Raw genomic sequence first — 16,448 nt, 5'->3', positions numbered from 1 at the left:
CGCCGACTGTCCACCTCCACACACGTAAACACCTGCGTCTTGCACAACAGCCATATTGCGTTTCGGCTGCCTGAAACAGCTGAGACGGAAGGGCAAGATTGGAGAGGCGGCACGGCAAGCTCACCGGGAGATTTAGGAATCATCTGAAAAGAGAATTCCCCTCCTCTGTTTCATCTCTTTGCTCTGTTTTCTTTTATTCCCCCATCTTTTATCATACCTCGGCGCAATATTTATTCAGCCCCTGATTATAAACATCTGGTCGACGAGGCGTTCTGCACAGCAGCGGCCGTAAAATACACACACAAGCACGCACCGTGAGGTGGCACACACAGTGGAAATATCGCACACGCTCACCAGGCTGACCCTGGATGGAGGGATCAGTGGATGGATGGAGGAAAAGAGGGAGTCGTGTGGGAAAAACAAAAAGTGACAAAAACAGAAAGGGAGATGAGGGTTAATGGCGCTCCCATCTCTGTGATAAGAATTCATTCTCTTCGATTACCAGCACTTATCTACGGATGCTGCCTTGTGTCGCCGCTCCCCTCCTCAAATACACACACGATCATGCACACACAGCGAGGGTCCAAGATCGATAGATGATCCTAATGAAGATAGCAGCTGTTTCTCGGCATACCTGCCCGACTCTATCAGCCCGAAAAGATCTCGCCGCCACGTCTACGCATGCATCCATCCATTTAGTTACCTATCCATCTACTTTGAATCATTTCACACAGCTAGCCATCCACATATATCCTATTTGTCCCTCCATTTATTCCTCCTTATCTGAATATCCGTCGCCGCACTGGTTAACAGCCATACCAGCAAGGCAGATATTGTTGGTAATTGACCAGAGTGGTCCTTGTCATGTAGTCAGGGTTTATTTCGTCTTCTCGGAATGAATAAGAGGCCCTAAAAGAGGATATCTAATTTTAAAAAAGCGGCGGTTTTAAGAGCATATGCCCTCTGTTGTCAATGTGTGTGATGGCAGGAGACGAATAAATAATGTTTCAAAAGATCTTTATCCCATCAGGCTGTTGTACTGTTTTACCTACTTTGAAACCGACTGCTTTCATTCCTCAAATGCAACAAGGTAATCGTGCATGACAGTCACAGAAAAGTATGTAAGTGTAAGAATGCAATGTGTTGATCTTCGAGGCCTTATCTTCTTCCTGTATTTGTGTTGCATTCAATGGAAGTCACATTAACAGAGAATGCATTCATGTCACGGTAACATTCCTTATTGATGGGCGCTACCATTTAACAATGTCATACTTATGTGACCTGTCATTTCCCTTTAGAGAGGAGGGCAAGAAGTGTCTTGTGTTATTATGTGTTCTGGAGCGCGGCGTGACTTTTCAACATAGGAAGAATATCTCCGGGCAGAAATATTCATTAGGTTGCTCAGAATCAGCTTCGAAATGACCACATGGAACCTGTAATACGCAGGCACACAGACCTGGGGCAAACGCCCTGGAGATGGTATTCCCAGATGGTTATAAAGCAGGAGTGCTGGCTTTCCTTAGACCTTCTCAAAAACATGCAAAAAATGTCCATTTCATTACTAGCTAAACAATGTCATATGGGCCCCCACCGGCCCTAATAGAGGCAGACAAAGACAGAGCAGCGCACATATGCTTCGAATAAATCAGATTACCCAGGGAGTGGGGGCGAAGAGGGGAAGAGAATGAGGGAGCGAAAGAGGGAAAGAAAGGGAGACACCGCCAGACACTTAGAGGATTGACAGTATTCCCATTTCTTGCTACCTCTCTCCCCCTCCCCGTAACCCTCACTTTCCTTTCCTACACCTCCCTCCCACCGCCCTCCCTGCCTCCTCCAGCGGGATCTGTTTTAGATTTGAGCCAGAGCTTCAGCCGTATCGCTCCCTTATCTCCGCTAGCCGTCAGAAAACAGAAAGATCCATGTTTCCATGCATTAGACTCCCAGTTCCTGACACGCCACTTGAAAATCCCCTTAGCCCCTCAAAATGGCCGAGCAAAAGTGCAACGATATGATTTCATCAAATGAAAGGCAGGCTAGCGGCTCGCATTCTATACAACTTTTTCTGGATTGATCTTTGGGCCAGAATCACATATCGGATAATAATTGAGCCTTTTCGCAAAAGAATTTAGGAGATTTCCTATTATTATTATTAGATTTTCGAGTATTAATTAATCCCACGCTCTGAGAATAACACGTGCCACCAACCTTAAATGTTTTGAACTTACATTTTAAATTCAAAATATTGTGTTTTCAAAAAAACGTCCGTTTTTTTTATGTTCTTTATTATTACTTGCACGGGCGTAAAGTTGCTCAGTTGTACAGTGACTAGCGTTTTGCAAAATTCCATCAAAATAATGTACATAATTAAGCATAAATTGCCCCCTTAGTATCCTCCAATTAGATTATGTTTTGCCATCTAAACCAGCATACCGTTGTGTTTAAAATAATTACAATTACAATTTGAGAGGCGTCGAGACGCACTGTTGTTCTTTTCTCCCCAATTAGCACTTTTGATGACAGGACATGCAAGTATTGACTCTCCTTGAACTTTGAACAAAAAAACATGGGAAAACCGTAGGATGTTCAAAGCAAAAAAAATAAATAAATAAAATCTATATTCAAATGACTCTTTCTATTGATTTATACTTAAGTCTTAATTACAGCTGGACTTGGACATTCAAACTGTCACAATAGCCAGGAAAGCAGATAGGAGAACATTATTGATACACTTTAACAGCGGTGGTCGCCCAGACATTGATTCAGACATTTTGCGGTGCCTTTGGCGTGCTTGGAGGATTTAAATGAACAGGTAATTGAGGAAACACACACACACACACACCTAAGTGAGCCACACAGGATAATTAACCTTCATCGGGGAAAAGTCAGAGCTGGCTTATCTGCAAACCGAAATGTGTGTGCGTGTGTGTGTGTGCCCATCAGGTGTAATTACATTATTAGGTGAGGAGCTGATTGACTTCAGGTGGGGCTGCAGGAGGGGAAAAAACAAATACATGTGTGCGCGTGTGTGTGCGCGCGAGTGTGTGTGTGTGTGTGTGTATCAGGGCCCATTTCTTGGTGGCTAAGGTGCTTGTGGCATCTTTTAGCGGCATCAAGCCACATGGTAGTGTATGTCCCCACGGGGCTAATCAGGTTTCTGATACCTTTTGTTTTGGGAGCTCATTGATGGATGAAATCTTTATCTGCGCTATTGATCAGGAAAGGGTGCACGGGGTCCTAAACTGTCTGTCTAGCAGCCCGCCTGCTCCGGCTCTAACAAGATCGCCAGGGCCGAGTATATCAGTTAACATTTAATCAATGACAGCTTAAGACACTGGGGCACTGGGAGAGAGGCCCACCGCTTCAAGCCTTCTGCCCCAAACCATTACCCGGGATTGAAGGGAAAACGTGTGCGTGAGTGAGTTGGGGGTCCAGCAGATGATTATAAGGGATTTGGAAGGTCAGATCCAGATCGTAGGGGGACAGCAGTGTCTCCGTCTGTGTGGTAGTGCATCTATAGGACAGACGTGAGTGCTGATTTGTCAATACATGTCAATACGCTCTAAACTATAGAAGGGATACGCAGCGTATACCGTCAATGTTGGGCGAAATCCTCACACCGCCAAAAGGACTACCTAAATACCACTTTGTTGAAATTGGTATCATATCTTATATTGCTCTCATGTACCGTTACACACAAACATCAACACAACACCATCCCAAAATCATTTTCAATCACTAATTTAATATGCTAAAAAAAATGTGCTAATTTATTATGCTTTAGCTATTAGATAGAATACAGCGTCACCACATCACCAGCACATCAAAACAAGCCTACTCAAATGTTTCGAACCTTACTATTTCACTTATTATCATCTAAAAAACATTCAGACTTTCAATATAGGCAACAAATATTCTGCACTGCTTCCACAGAACTAGAAAAGAGGCAGAGTTTTACAACACTTCTTCAATAAATTTGCGCTTGAGCAATTTTCACCACTTTTAAATTGGTTAACATTGGCTAAAAATAACAGATGAAGTGGGGACAGACCAATAGTATCCATTTTGGAAACCAGGCAAAGCCATTTTCTTTCTTACAATACAAAAAAAAAAGAGCCTTGAAATAAAAAATCAGTTTAATTGAATAAATATTACTTTCATTAAAACACTGTTAGATCAGTGACAAATATCTCTACTGGACCCCAGCATCATCAAATCACAATTTTAAAGACTTCAAATAAGAGCACCTACAATGTCTTGTACGTGTGTGTGTTTGGGCTTGTTTGACGGGGGAAGCCCCTCGTTTTGTCCAAAGCCTGGGAGATTCCCACCACCGAAAATCAATGTTTGTGAGAGCAGACTACGTGAGGTAGTGTGTGTGTGTCAAGGTTTTGTAAGACAAATCTCTCCAGCGCGCGTCGCTTTAGTGCTATTGAACCAAGCTTCGATCACTTGGCTGCTGTGAATAATGCAAGGGAGGCTACTTGCTCACTTACAGCACAGGACTCTTGCGGTCGTGCGTGTGAGTGTGCGTGCGTGCGTGTGTGACAAGATGGTCCCTTTCTCCTCTTTGCAAATGCAACAAGGCAGTTCCCTGACATTCTTCCACTTGGCCTTCTTAATCTAGTGTCAGATACAGGAACTCCCACATTGATATTGTCGCATTGAGTGTGTATATCACATATGTGTGTGCACGTGCATGTGTGTGTGTGTGTGTGTGTGTGTGTGTGTGTTTGTACGCTGGAGGCTCCGAAAGCAAACGGAAAGAGCTTAACTCAAGCGGACAGCTCCGTGGCACGCACTTTGACACAACCTGAGTCATTGTTACATTGAGCTGGCACAGCGTGGAATATTGTCATTAAAAAAAGACAATTAGAGACGATAATGAGGAAAAAAGGGAAACACTCGTCTTGATGTCCTCAGGTATGTGAAGCGTAGATATTAATAAACCGGAAGCTCCAGAGTAATTATTCTGATTATACTGTAAAGGATGAGAGTTGTGTGTCTTCCTGCTAATTAACCTGAACGATGCGGAATGACACAAACTGCCATACTTTAACGGTGTCCTATAGTTGATGTGGCCGGGGGGCGGACACAATGGACACACAGATGCTTGATGCCCCTGTCTATGAACAACATCTTCTCTTTGGCCATAAGCATCCGTGTCATCACTTATGAAGCAATTAAACAAAACATCACTTCCAATTTCCTCTTATCCTCCCTGTTTCGTCTCTTCCACTCTTTCTTTTTTTTTGAAGCAGTTATGGCTCCTCTTCCTCTGCGCCTCTCCCACTTGGCTCCTCGTCCTGCCTTCCCATGCGATTCCAAACAGGGTTTCAATTTCAGCATGCTGATTGTCTCATTGCAGACTCCATGCATGTCTAACACTCACTGGCACTCTCGGGACTGGCCTCTTTGACTCCCACATGATTCCGCTATGTGTGTGTGTGGGTGTGTCTGTGTGCGTGCGTTTGTGTGTGTGTGTGTGCAAAGGGGTGATGAGGGTGCAAAATGCCTATTACGTTGAGAGTGTGGTCCCTCTTACACTGGAGAGAATTCTCTGGTGGCTAAAAAGCAGAAAATTGCAATGCTCCTCTTCCTCACTCCCTATTAACCTGTGTTTGGAAACAAAGCTCTGGCCAAGTTGGGCGTGTGCGTGCGCATGTGTGTTTCCTGGTCAAACTCGGAGCGCTGGATGTAACTGTGGCATCCTCCTTTCTAGGAGTGACAATTGCAGAGTACCCCACGGTAAAATATTTGGAGATATTTTGTCAACAATAGTATCACGATATATATCAGTGATGCAGACAAAAATACAGTCGTGAAAAAAAAAATCATTCAACCACCCTTTTTCTTCAGTTTCTTGTTCATTTTTTAATGCATATCAAAGTACTACTTCGATAATAACTGGGAATACAATGAATCTTAAGCATGTCAGATAGGACATACAGCATGATAGAATCAGCTGCATTTTTGTCATGTTCACAGTATTTTTCAGGCAATATACCTTTAGTGGTATCAAGCATTCAAATGAATAAAAAAGGGTGGTGTAATATTTTGTTTCCAGACCATACAATGATACATCATCCAAATATTTTAAACATATCAAAAACAAAACTTATTGCCGCATATCTTTGTATTGAGAAATGCAATTTTGGAGCTTGTGAATAATCTAAGGGCTGACTTGGAGCCAGTATAAGAAGGAGTCTGAAAACGCCTTTCAACGCTGCATATCCTTGCGACGGGTCATTTGATTTCAGCGCACTGTGACAATTGGTTCTGGCCTCTCCCAGAGCGGTTATTCAGGTGTGTTGTCCCAAGTGTTAAATGCAATGCCATGTAGGATGGGCAGCTACATCCAATTCCCACACACCTGGGGGAGAGTTAAATCAAACAAAGCACGGCTTTTATTGTGGTTGCTGTCTTCTCGAAAATTGTTAGAGCTATAGATTTCTTTTCTGTCAGCGTTTGTTTGTCGTCTGCTAACACTTCCACTTCCATCACTTCAAACTTGCGGCCGTCTCCCAAATTTTCTATGGTGCGCACACAGTCAGAGCTACCTGAAGCGCAAAACCTTCTTTTTAAATTGCGGCAAGCTCCATGACGTCTACACGTATCCAGGGTTGTTTAACACTTTCTTAACATGAAAACAAAACTGGGTCGTAGGTGTGCAAATGTTTAGACAGTGGACATATTGTATGTGATGCTGGTGTATCAATACAATACTTCAACAAGAGCTTTGAGTACAAAATATCACGCTATTTTGTCCCAACCCTACTCCATTCTTTATTTCATGTTACTTCTATTCATTTTTCAGATCTGTATATATGTGTTTCTACATGAAGTGTTTCCTCTTTTTTGGTTCCTCACTTCTGTCCCTTGTTATAAAAGAGCAAAATGAGAAGATGTCATTTTATGAAGAGCTTGGAGATGAATCCAAGGAGGCATATTTGTTTAATTTGGACAAAGACATCCTACATCAAAGTCGAGACCCCCAGATCATTCTGTGGATTTTTATTTTCTTTTTTTCCCTCCCTTTCTCTCCCAGCATCCTTTTCTGATTCGGTGTCACGTTTTTTTCTGCCTCTCTCTATTTTCTCAGTGTTATTAGGACATGATAAAAGCCAAAAAGGGATGTCATGACACGGGACCCCCTGTAAGCATTAGGAGGTGGGAGAGAAAACGAAAGAGAATGAAGGAGAGGGTGGGGAGGGTGCAAAGGGGAGCGGCAAAGATGAAAGAGATTTTGTCTGGAAATGATTGCTCACAAGGCATTGATTCTGAGCTTTAATCTCACACCGGGTGCTCAAATTTCCTATTAGGGAGATGAAGAGAGAGAGAGAGAGAGAGAGAGAGAGAGAGAGAGAGAGTGAGAGAGAGAGAGAGAGAGAGACAGAGTGAGAGAGTGAGAGAGAGAGCGAGAGAGCGAGAGCGGTTGTCATCACATACTGTACGTAGGGAGGTGAAACTTGGCAGGACTCACAACCTGGAGCAAAAAAAACCTACATTTGCCTTATTCTAGACACTTGCTTGGCCAACATTGTACTATTTCCTTTTACACTACATTACAGCAAGCAAACGAAGACTGACACGCACACACATCGACGCACACACACACAGATCCCCCCCCCCCTCCCCCCACACACACACACGCACGCGCACACACAACAAGCCATTGACAGGGGCTATTGCTGCAAAGCTTCCTCCAGTTAGCGACGATTAGCCTGAGCTATAGGTAATCAATAGCCTCTATCAATGCCATACCTCCCGTTGATGGATGAGGTAAAGGAAAGAGAGGTGGAAGGAGGGAGGGATGACAGAAATTCTTCCTGACAATAACAATTTAGCATGTGGATCTGCATGTGTGTGTGTGTGTCAGCCGCCTCCGATGTCCATCTGCGAATTGTATCATCACCGTCTCAGATTAGCGGCTGCTTGGACCAAGCCCGAGCATTGCCTGGTTACCGTGGCTCCGGCCCCACACGGGCCCCCTCCCATCACCCGATTGTTTGTCTTAATGCTGTGTGACACGGCTCATTGTTTTGTCCATCTGTGGTTAAGAGTCAATGGACAGAGGGTGTATGAGGGGGTCAGGGAGGGGGAGAAAAGAATGGAGGTGAAGGAGGATGAAATAACGAAGAGTGGGGGCTAAAGAAAGGAGGGGGGAGGGCAGATGAAAAAAAAGCTGAAACAAAATGAAACGAAGGAGACTCCAAGTGAGGGAAAACAGTCTATAATAAGCGTTCTGCATCAAAACTAACTTTCTATTCAACACTTCCTGTTCCAGAGGCTCCTGGGTCCATATGGACCTTAAGGGAGGCCTTTTGTGACATCACAGACGTACGCGACATCCTCTTCAAAAGGCTTAAGTCATATTTAGTATGCGTCCTCAGAGCCCTACGGCTTTGTATTGTAAATAAGGCTAATGTGGCATTGGTCAGGTATGCTAATTCAGATAATCAGCGCAATTTTTGCAAATTATAACTGTCAGTGTGGCAGGGCACAGAATCCTTGGCGGAAAACATGAGGGAACAATTTAGCGCGGGTAATACCCCCTCCACCAAAGAGCTGCCTCCACTCAAAGAAAAACAATCAGGCCAAGCTCTGACCGCCCCCCCCCGACACACCATTTCAAAAATAGTTTATGGTGAACGAGGCTCATTTCTTCAGTCAGGCTCTCTACAGTATGTGCACACACAAACCACACGGTAATGATCATTTGCTTGCATGGAATTATTAAAAAAAATTACCACACTGCCTCAGAGAGCTTGGTTTGGGGGAATTTGGGGGTAAATTACTGCTTGCCCAAAATATATTAATAATACATATATTCTGCATTTGAGTGTGGCTTATTCTCTTTTGGCTAATTCATCATTTAACTTGATTACGTGCGTTGTAGGGCAGAATTGGACTCCAATAATAATACTACTTACTTTTCTTACTTACTACACACACACAAAATACACGTGATTACTGGCTTTGTAAACCTCAGTTATGGATATTTAAGTTAGTACGAAAAACAAAAACAGAGCATACACCTATTGAGCGGCCAATATGGTACACAAGCTCAAGCAATTAGTTTAGATTGCTTTGATGCAGTTGAAAAAAAAATACAGTTTTGTTGTTTGCAGTGGTGTTTCGACTGACACGTTTTTCTGCCTTTTATGATGCAGCAACCACAGTAATAACTATTGTTAAAGGGAGACTGTACTTCTTTCAGGGCGATTCTTTTTCATTGCAGCAGCGAAAAGTGAATGTTTTTTGTAAAGAATTTGAAAATATGGTCTGATTTCCATGCACATTTAGTACATTTAAAAGCAATTTAAAAAAATATACTGGGCACTGCCATATTAATCAATCCGGATAGCGACGTCGCGTGACAAATGCCTACGCAAATGCTTCTCCCTTTAATCCTGAAAGGAGGCTTCATTGTTTCAAATCACCATGACCAAATACCGTAGGCCTAAAGAGAGATTTATTCCTTTGGACGAGGAAGAAGCAATGGCGCATGTCATGTTTTCAGGCACAAAAAAGGACTATGGTCAGGCCACAAGGATTTTTCATTACAGTACGGTCGCCAATGTGCTATGAGGGCCAACTTCAATATAAAAGCCCAACAAATCAGACACGGACATCAATGCATATCAATCTATTTTGAGTTGGCCCTCACCATAACGCATCGTATGAACAATTGTTGTGGCACCTGGCTTGACTTGTCTTTTCAAATGAAATTGCTAAGTTAAATCAATAAATAAATATGGTTCATGCAGTGTAATTGTGAATGTGGCCTTCTCGTTCCTACCGTTGTCCTTATTTTGGTCGCTCTTCTTATGGAACTTGCAGTTGTCAACAATCACCAGGAATAAATCCTCAAATTGGTGACCACATATTTTCGGGATTATTGATACATATTTTTCAAGCCGTATGAACCTCCCCAGAGTTTTAACAATCCCCCACCCCATAACATCGACAATACTCATATAAACACTTTTTATACTCTTAAACACTTTTCAACCTTTTAAACATACAGTAAGGCACAGTAGTACTGTACACAATGTGCATTCTATTCCTTGAAACATGTTTTAATGAATTTTATTCTCGTTTTTAATATTATTTCATATTTAATATTTTGGGCTGGCAAGTGTTCATTTTACACAAAAACAAAAATACAGCATACAATTCCAAATCCCGCGATATGCTGAATTATGCGATATATGAATATGAAAATTTACCAGAAAAAATATCACAGCATATACTCCAAATCACGCAATATGCCGAATTATGCATGCTATGAATATGAAAAAAAAAACAAAAAAAAAACATCTGCAATGCACTGAACCCGCAATAGGTGAACCGCTATAAAGCAAGGGATTATTATTATTCATGTTATGATTATGAATTATGAATTACATCAATCAAGCCACGTGTTAATTTGCCCAGTGTCCCTTTCATATCGCTCAGGCGGTGTGAGATTCTGCAAGTGCACTAAATGTGGTGACCGGTGAGTATAGAAGATAGTAGGTAGGTAGTCTAACTCGTAATGTGTGTAACTTTGCAAACCAAAGGAGGTGTGTGTATGTGTGTGTGTGTGTGTTGCATCCCTTCTCTCGCTCCTCCGACCATCTGTGCATGTTTATGTGATGGCCGCAAATTACGGCGACAAACCCTGGAAATTGATGTCTGTCTGAAGAGAGACCTTCGTGGAAATAAAAGAGAAGCAGTGGAATGGTGAAACCATCCCCACCGAGCAGAAAAAAAAAACATAAAGGAGGGAAAGTGAGAGAGACAAACCAATAATGCCTCAAAGACATCTTGATGTCATAACTCGTATACATAGAAAATTATCTACTCTCTTTGTTGAAAATCACGTGATCACATGCTCACAAATGCACACGCACAGCTTGCCGAAGCGAGGATTCATCAAGGAACACGCTCCTCATGCAAGTCCACATCTCCATCCATTTACAAGCACATCGAGGGCTAATAAGTGTCCATTAGGCTCATTTTAGCCTACAGCCGCTCGGAAAGTGTTTAGCACGGCGACTATAATTTGACTAGGACCAAACATGTCCCAGAGCCTTATCACTCAATAGAAAACAAAAGGGCATACAGAGTACACGTACACATGTAATAAACGTATTTTTGGTCTTCAAGTTAGAAGAGGTCTTTTGTTTAAAAGGGGGACCCAGACAAAGAAGGTCATCTCCCTCCCTGTTTAATGCATGTTGTGTGGTGGTGGTGGTGGGGGCGTGCAGTGGGAGGTGGGGGCTACGGATGACAGGCCTTGCTCTCACAAGTAATTACCTCCATGAGATCCCATCTACCATCGTTTTTTTCATGGAGGATAGAGGGGAGTGAAGAAAAGAAGAAACAAGTACGCAGGGGGAAGAAAAGTGCGCCCTTGTGTTTCTGCTTGATCTGATTTATGAGGAGCTTTACACATGATGGTCACACGGTTGGCTAATGGGCGATGAGACACGATCACACGCACACCTCACGCACCGCACACACACACGCGCGCGCGGCGCACACCTCACAGTACGGTGCAGACAGAGCAGCAACACAGTCATAGTCCGAGCAAAATCTCGTCACTTCAGAGTCTGCACAAGTTTAGCTAAAAATTGTCATGTCGTGCAGGCTGTCATATTCCACTTCTTCTGCATGGATTTGATTACACAGCTCCATTCAGGGCATAATTTCATTACTGAGTGCAGTAGCGCCCACACAAAAAGATCTAATTTCTCTTAACAACTTTTGGACAACCCTCAAAGCAAAATGGCCTCCAAAGTCCTTCCACGCTGAGAGGCAATTCATTTAAGCTAATTCTTATGATGCAAACTGGCTTTTTCCCCCCTTTTTGAATCAACTCAATTATCTGTAACACTTCTAACTGTGCACACAGAAGCACAATTTATCACAGTGATACCGAGACACAGTGGGCTTTTTGTCTTTGAGGGAAACCACTACAGGATCATGGGAGGGTGTAGTAATGGAGATGGGAATTCAACTAATTGTCCTTGATGAACTATGTGGCGAATTAATATTAAATGACTTGATAAATTGTGTTTTTGTATTTTTATAGAATAGAAGACAGTGTCTCTGAACGTTCTGAATTCTTGTTCCCATGTCAGTGTTGTATTGAGCAGAATCATACTGCCATGGCGGAGGCCTGCACAGAGCGCAACTTCCCGTAGCTGACGTAGACGACAAACTAGTTGAGCTTGAATCCAGAGCGCCTCCATTTGCCAAGATGTGATTGACCAGCAATCTTATATTGTGATATATTATTTAGTTATATTTTTTCCCCCCGAATATATCCATTATGACAAAACACTCTATCACTAGTATTACTTTTACTGTTAAACCAATAAAATAAACTTGTGCAAAGAGGTGAACAGACACAGGAACAAAGCAAGCCCAGGAGAAGTGTTGCTTGCGTACGCCTGTCAAAACACCTCCTCCGCTATGTTGCGGCTCCGTAGTGCTGTACCCTTAATTAGGCCATAAAATCAGCACCCAAATTGTTTAATGAAAGCCATTCACATGTACATAAAGTCTGGAGCATTCGGGCCCTTACTCCCAAATGGGCCTGTAATTATCTGGCTCAGTGCCAGGTCCCGGCTTTAAGAGAAAGATACCGGTCAGCACTTAAATTAATCTTTTTCATACCGCTCTCTAATGAACCAAAAGTGCTCGAGTCAGGAATTGCAGCCCCAGAAAAATAATAGCATGCGCACACAAACGGACGAATGCAGGCTCTTTAAAGCTCCCATATTTTGGCTATTTAGACCCCCATAAAGTGACTCTCTAACATGGACTTAGTATCAAAGTGTCAATTTCATTTGACAAAACACCTTGGTTTTGCCATACAAGTGTCCAGGAATGGCGCCTCTGACATCTACTTCAGTTTGACCCAGTTTTGTATCCACTTTGTCCATATTTGGCTAAGACCGCCCCCTTTCCCCCGATTGGCTGCGTCCGTGTAGAAGACCCACATGTGAGAACACGCGTGTTTGTTATGTCGACAGCGCTGGCTCGGGAGCAGAGAGGTAGGCGGAGAGCTTCACTAGTGATGTAGATAAGCTCGTGAAATTCGAATGACCTGATTTCTGGTCTCTCGGCAGAAAAATGTCTGGAACTCAGGAATGCATGGATGATTTATAAATCATATTTCATATGTTTACTGCGGCACCATAGTGACAATATTTCATCCCAAATACTCGAAAAAGTTGGTTTGCCGAATTGCGTCCCCTTTAAAGGGACCACTGGCTGGAAATGTTCCCTACTCTGAAGTTGTTACAGTCAATGGGGGCTGTGCAACACCACTTAGTTCCCCCTCAATTGTATTTAAGACTTTCTGCTTAATTGCTTGTGCAGAACTACTTGAGAGCCCCTACCTCAACCCCATGAAACAACCTTTGTGATTTGTAATAATTTGACTTCAAGTTTTGTCCATGTAAAAACTACTACTACTTTCTCTCACCATATGCAAATAAAGATGATTCTGATACATAGGCTGCAATACCCTATTTTAATTACTGACTATCATAGGATTGAGCTTTGCTTGACAAAAAAAAAAAAAAAAAGAAAATACCCTTGACATATCTGCCATCCACCCGGATCACTTAAAATATACAGTCTGGTCAAAAAAGAGGGCAAAAGGGGGCCAAAAAGTGGTTTGGATGCTGTGAGCTTCCTTTCAAGCATTGCAGTAGTTTCCCCTTGGAAATTCCCCATCGAGAGTCAAAAACAACGCATGAAAGGAGGCAGCAGTGACAAATATGATGCATTTGAGGAGCACAGCTTTTGAACTAGGTGCAGGGGTCAAATTTAGCTTCTTTTTTTTTTTAGAAATCTAGTCGCGCTCACAAAGACTTGGAAGTGTGTGTGTGTGGTGGTGGGGGCGGAGGGGGGGACGGAGTGCGGAATCTAATCTAAAGAGTGAGATAGAGAGATGCGATGAGGAAGTGGCGCCGAAATGCAATGGATTTCCTGCTGCGGCTCCAAATCTTACAGAAATGTGATCTGTGTGTAATTAAAACCAAAGTTACACCAGTAATGAGTGTCCACGGCAGGGTGGGGAGTGTGTGGTCAAGACTGGATACTTTGGGAAGCACATGCACACACAAATGTCAGGCCAAACGCTATGCTGGAATGCTATTCAAAGCATGCTACCTTCCTCCCCCAACCCTGCCCGCTCCTTCAGGTCAAGCAAAGCAAAAACAAGTTAAGCGCTCATTTTCTCCCTACAGCATTAACATAAGGATGACTAAATAATGGACCCTGACTCTTCTGGTTTAAATTACACCACAAGACCCCCACTCTCCTCCTCCTTACACCCTCACCAACCATCAAGCCCCCACTCAAAGAAAAACGATTAATCTTTCTTCTCTTTTTTTTGTTTTTTTTTTTGCTCTCTCTGAATGTTTTACAGTTCTGTTACACTTATTAGCTGCTGGCAGGACGGAGACCCTTAAATGAAAGCCAAATTGCTTTGGTCATGAGAAAGGAAATGAAAGCTCACTCCAGGGAGAGGCTGCGTGTGTGTGTGTGTGTGTGTGTGTGTGTTGATTGTAAGCGCGCACAGGCTGCGAGATCCTCCCAAGGTGAAATTTCATAAGCTGCCCGCCTGCCCGGGATGTCCCTGTGCACGCAGCTTGTGTGCGTGTGTGTGTGTGTGTGTGTGTGTATGCGTGTGCGTGTGTGTTTGTGGGAGATAGAAGTGCGGCAGCCTAATAGGAACAGTATGCTCATTTTGGAGAGATTAGGAGGGAAGGACGGCTCTGTATCAGGAGACGTGATGTGGATAGGAAGGCCAAAGGCGAGAGGGAGGGAGGAAGATTTGACAGCATGTAAAGGGAGTGGTGCGAGAAAGACGAGATAGCAGGACTGTTAGGGAGGAAAGTAAGGTGGATGTAATTATAGCCAAGGGCAATCACACTGGAAAAAAAATAACAGAAGTGGAAAAATAATTTTGTAAAGGTTGCAGATGTAAAAAGTCTGCATGCCTGTATGAGATAACTAGGACTAGAAGGATCATGTGTGATAACTAATCCTTATTTGAGGCAACGCCTTCATTGATAACTATCTTGTGTATTTGCCTGAATTTTGACATGAAGATTATCCAATGGGTAATGTCAAAACGTTGACCAAAATGTATTGGGATTCTGCTTCCTTCTTGGTATTTCTGCTACTTTACTACTAAGAGGTACTAAAACAACACAGACCTTGGCTGGATAGACACTCCTTGACCTGGAACAACTCGTGGAGGCTGAATCCGTCGTCGTCCCCTCTCAGGCCTTGCTGGTGCAGTTGCAGCTTCTTCAGGCCTTCGTTCTGCTGGTGCCGGGCCGAGCGGGCGTGCTGCACCAGGTTGAGGCGAGCCTTCGTGGAGTAGTCGCACAGCATGCAGTAATAGATGCACGACTCTGGGCTGTAGGCGCTGTCCAGCTTGTGCAAGTGCTGTTAAAGAGAAGGGAACAGGCAGGCAGCTTCTTTAGACGTGTCCTCAATGTACGAAAGAACTTTTGGGAGAACATCAGGGAAAGACGTTGCCTTAATTATGCCTATATCATTTACCACTTTATTACCATTAAAGCTTTTCATTCTGCTCTGGTTCCAGCACAGTTCCAATGATCCACAGCCCAGAAATCCCACTTCCCTGGCTTCAAACAAGCCAGAGACGTCAATGGATAATGTCCCAGCCACTTTGTCTTTTATTTCCAGCTATACATGTTAATTACACACTGCAGTAAGTGAGCTGAAGCAGCCCTAATAAAGCAAAAAAAAAAAAAAAAAAAGAGGCCAAAAGCCACTTTTGCTTTTGTGCTTAATTTTGCGTTTTATGGAAGCATCATGTAGCGGTTCCAACATACAATGTATCTCCTATAAAATATTATATGATAACAAAGAAAACTAGAAGAAAAACAGAGCTGTGTTCATGCATACAGCCTGTAATTCATTAATTGGATAAGTCTGAGGTGACGTGCAGACTCGGCACATAGAAAAGTCAAAATAAGGAGCTGGGAGGAAAAAGCTCTTTTTCTCTGAACATTTACATTGTCCAGCTCTCTTCATTGTTGCCAGCTGCAGGGGTTTCTCATTCAACGTGTGCTGTCAGTTGCAAGCCCTGCATCTCCACTTGCCTCTTTAATGGCATCGCAGCCATGCAAAGCCGCCCCCTACCTCTCGCCCTGCCCTCAGCGCCCGCATGTGCACAAGCTCAGAAACATGCACACACAGCACAGCGACCCAACCCCCCACCCACCCCCTGGTCTACAGCAACCCACCTTGTCCTGCTCTCATACACCCAGTCAAGCCAAGCATATCGAGTGTGCCTCTTGTTGCTGCCGGGCTAATGAACAATGCACAAAAACAAAAGAGCGGGCCAAGCTTTTATTATCTGATCCTCTGTGGTGGGAGGAGGGAGGCTGCATAGACACACGGGCAAA

The 16,448-nt window shown here is 43.3% G+C and overlaps 1 protein-coding gene across 1 annotated transcript in view; it reads right to left on the bottom strand.

Annotated features, from left to right (window-relative positions):
- zfhx4 (zinc finger homeobox 4) overlaps positions 1–16,448 on the bottom strand; it is an 87,316-nt gene that overhangs the window by 26,536 nt on the left and 44,332 nt on the right. Inside the window, exon 6 of the mRNA XM_061666105.1 lies at positions 15,225–15,459. Coding sequence (XP_061522089.1) covers positions 15,225–15,459 — 235 coding nt within the window. The remainder of the gene's footprint in view (positions 1–15,224; positions 15,460–16,448) is intronic.

This window comes from Phycodurus eques, chromosome 21, assembly GCF_024500275.1.
Source record: "Phycodurus eques isolate BA_2022a chromosome 21, UOR_Pequ_1.1, whole genome shotgun sequence".
Taxonomy (NCBI): Eukaryota; Metazoa; Chordata; class Actinopteri; order Syngnathiformes; family Syngnathidae; genus Phycodurus; species Phycodurus eques.
This window is presented reverse-complemented; position numbering and strand designations above follow the sequence as displayed.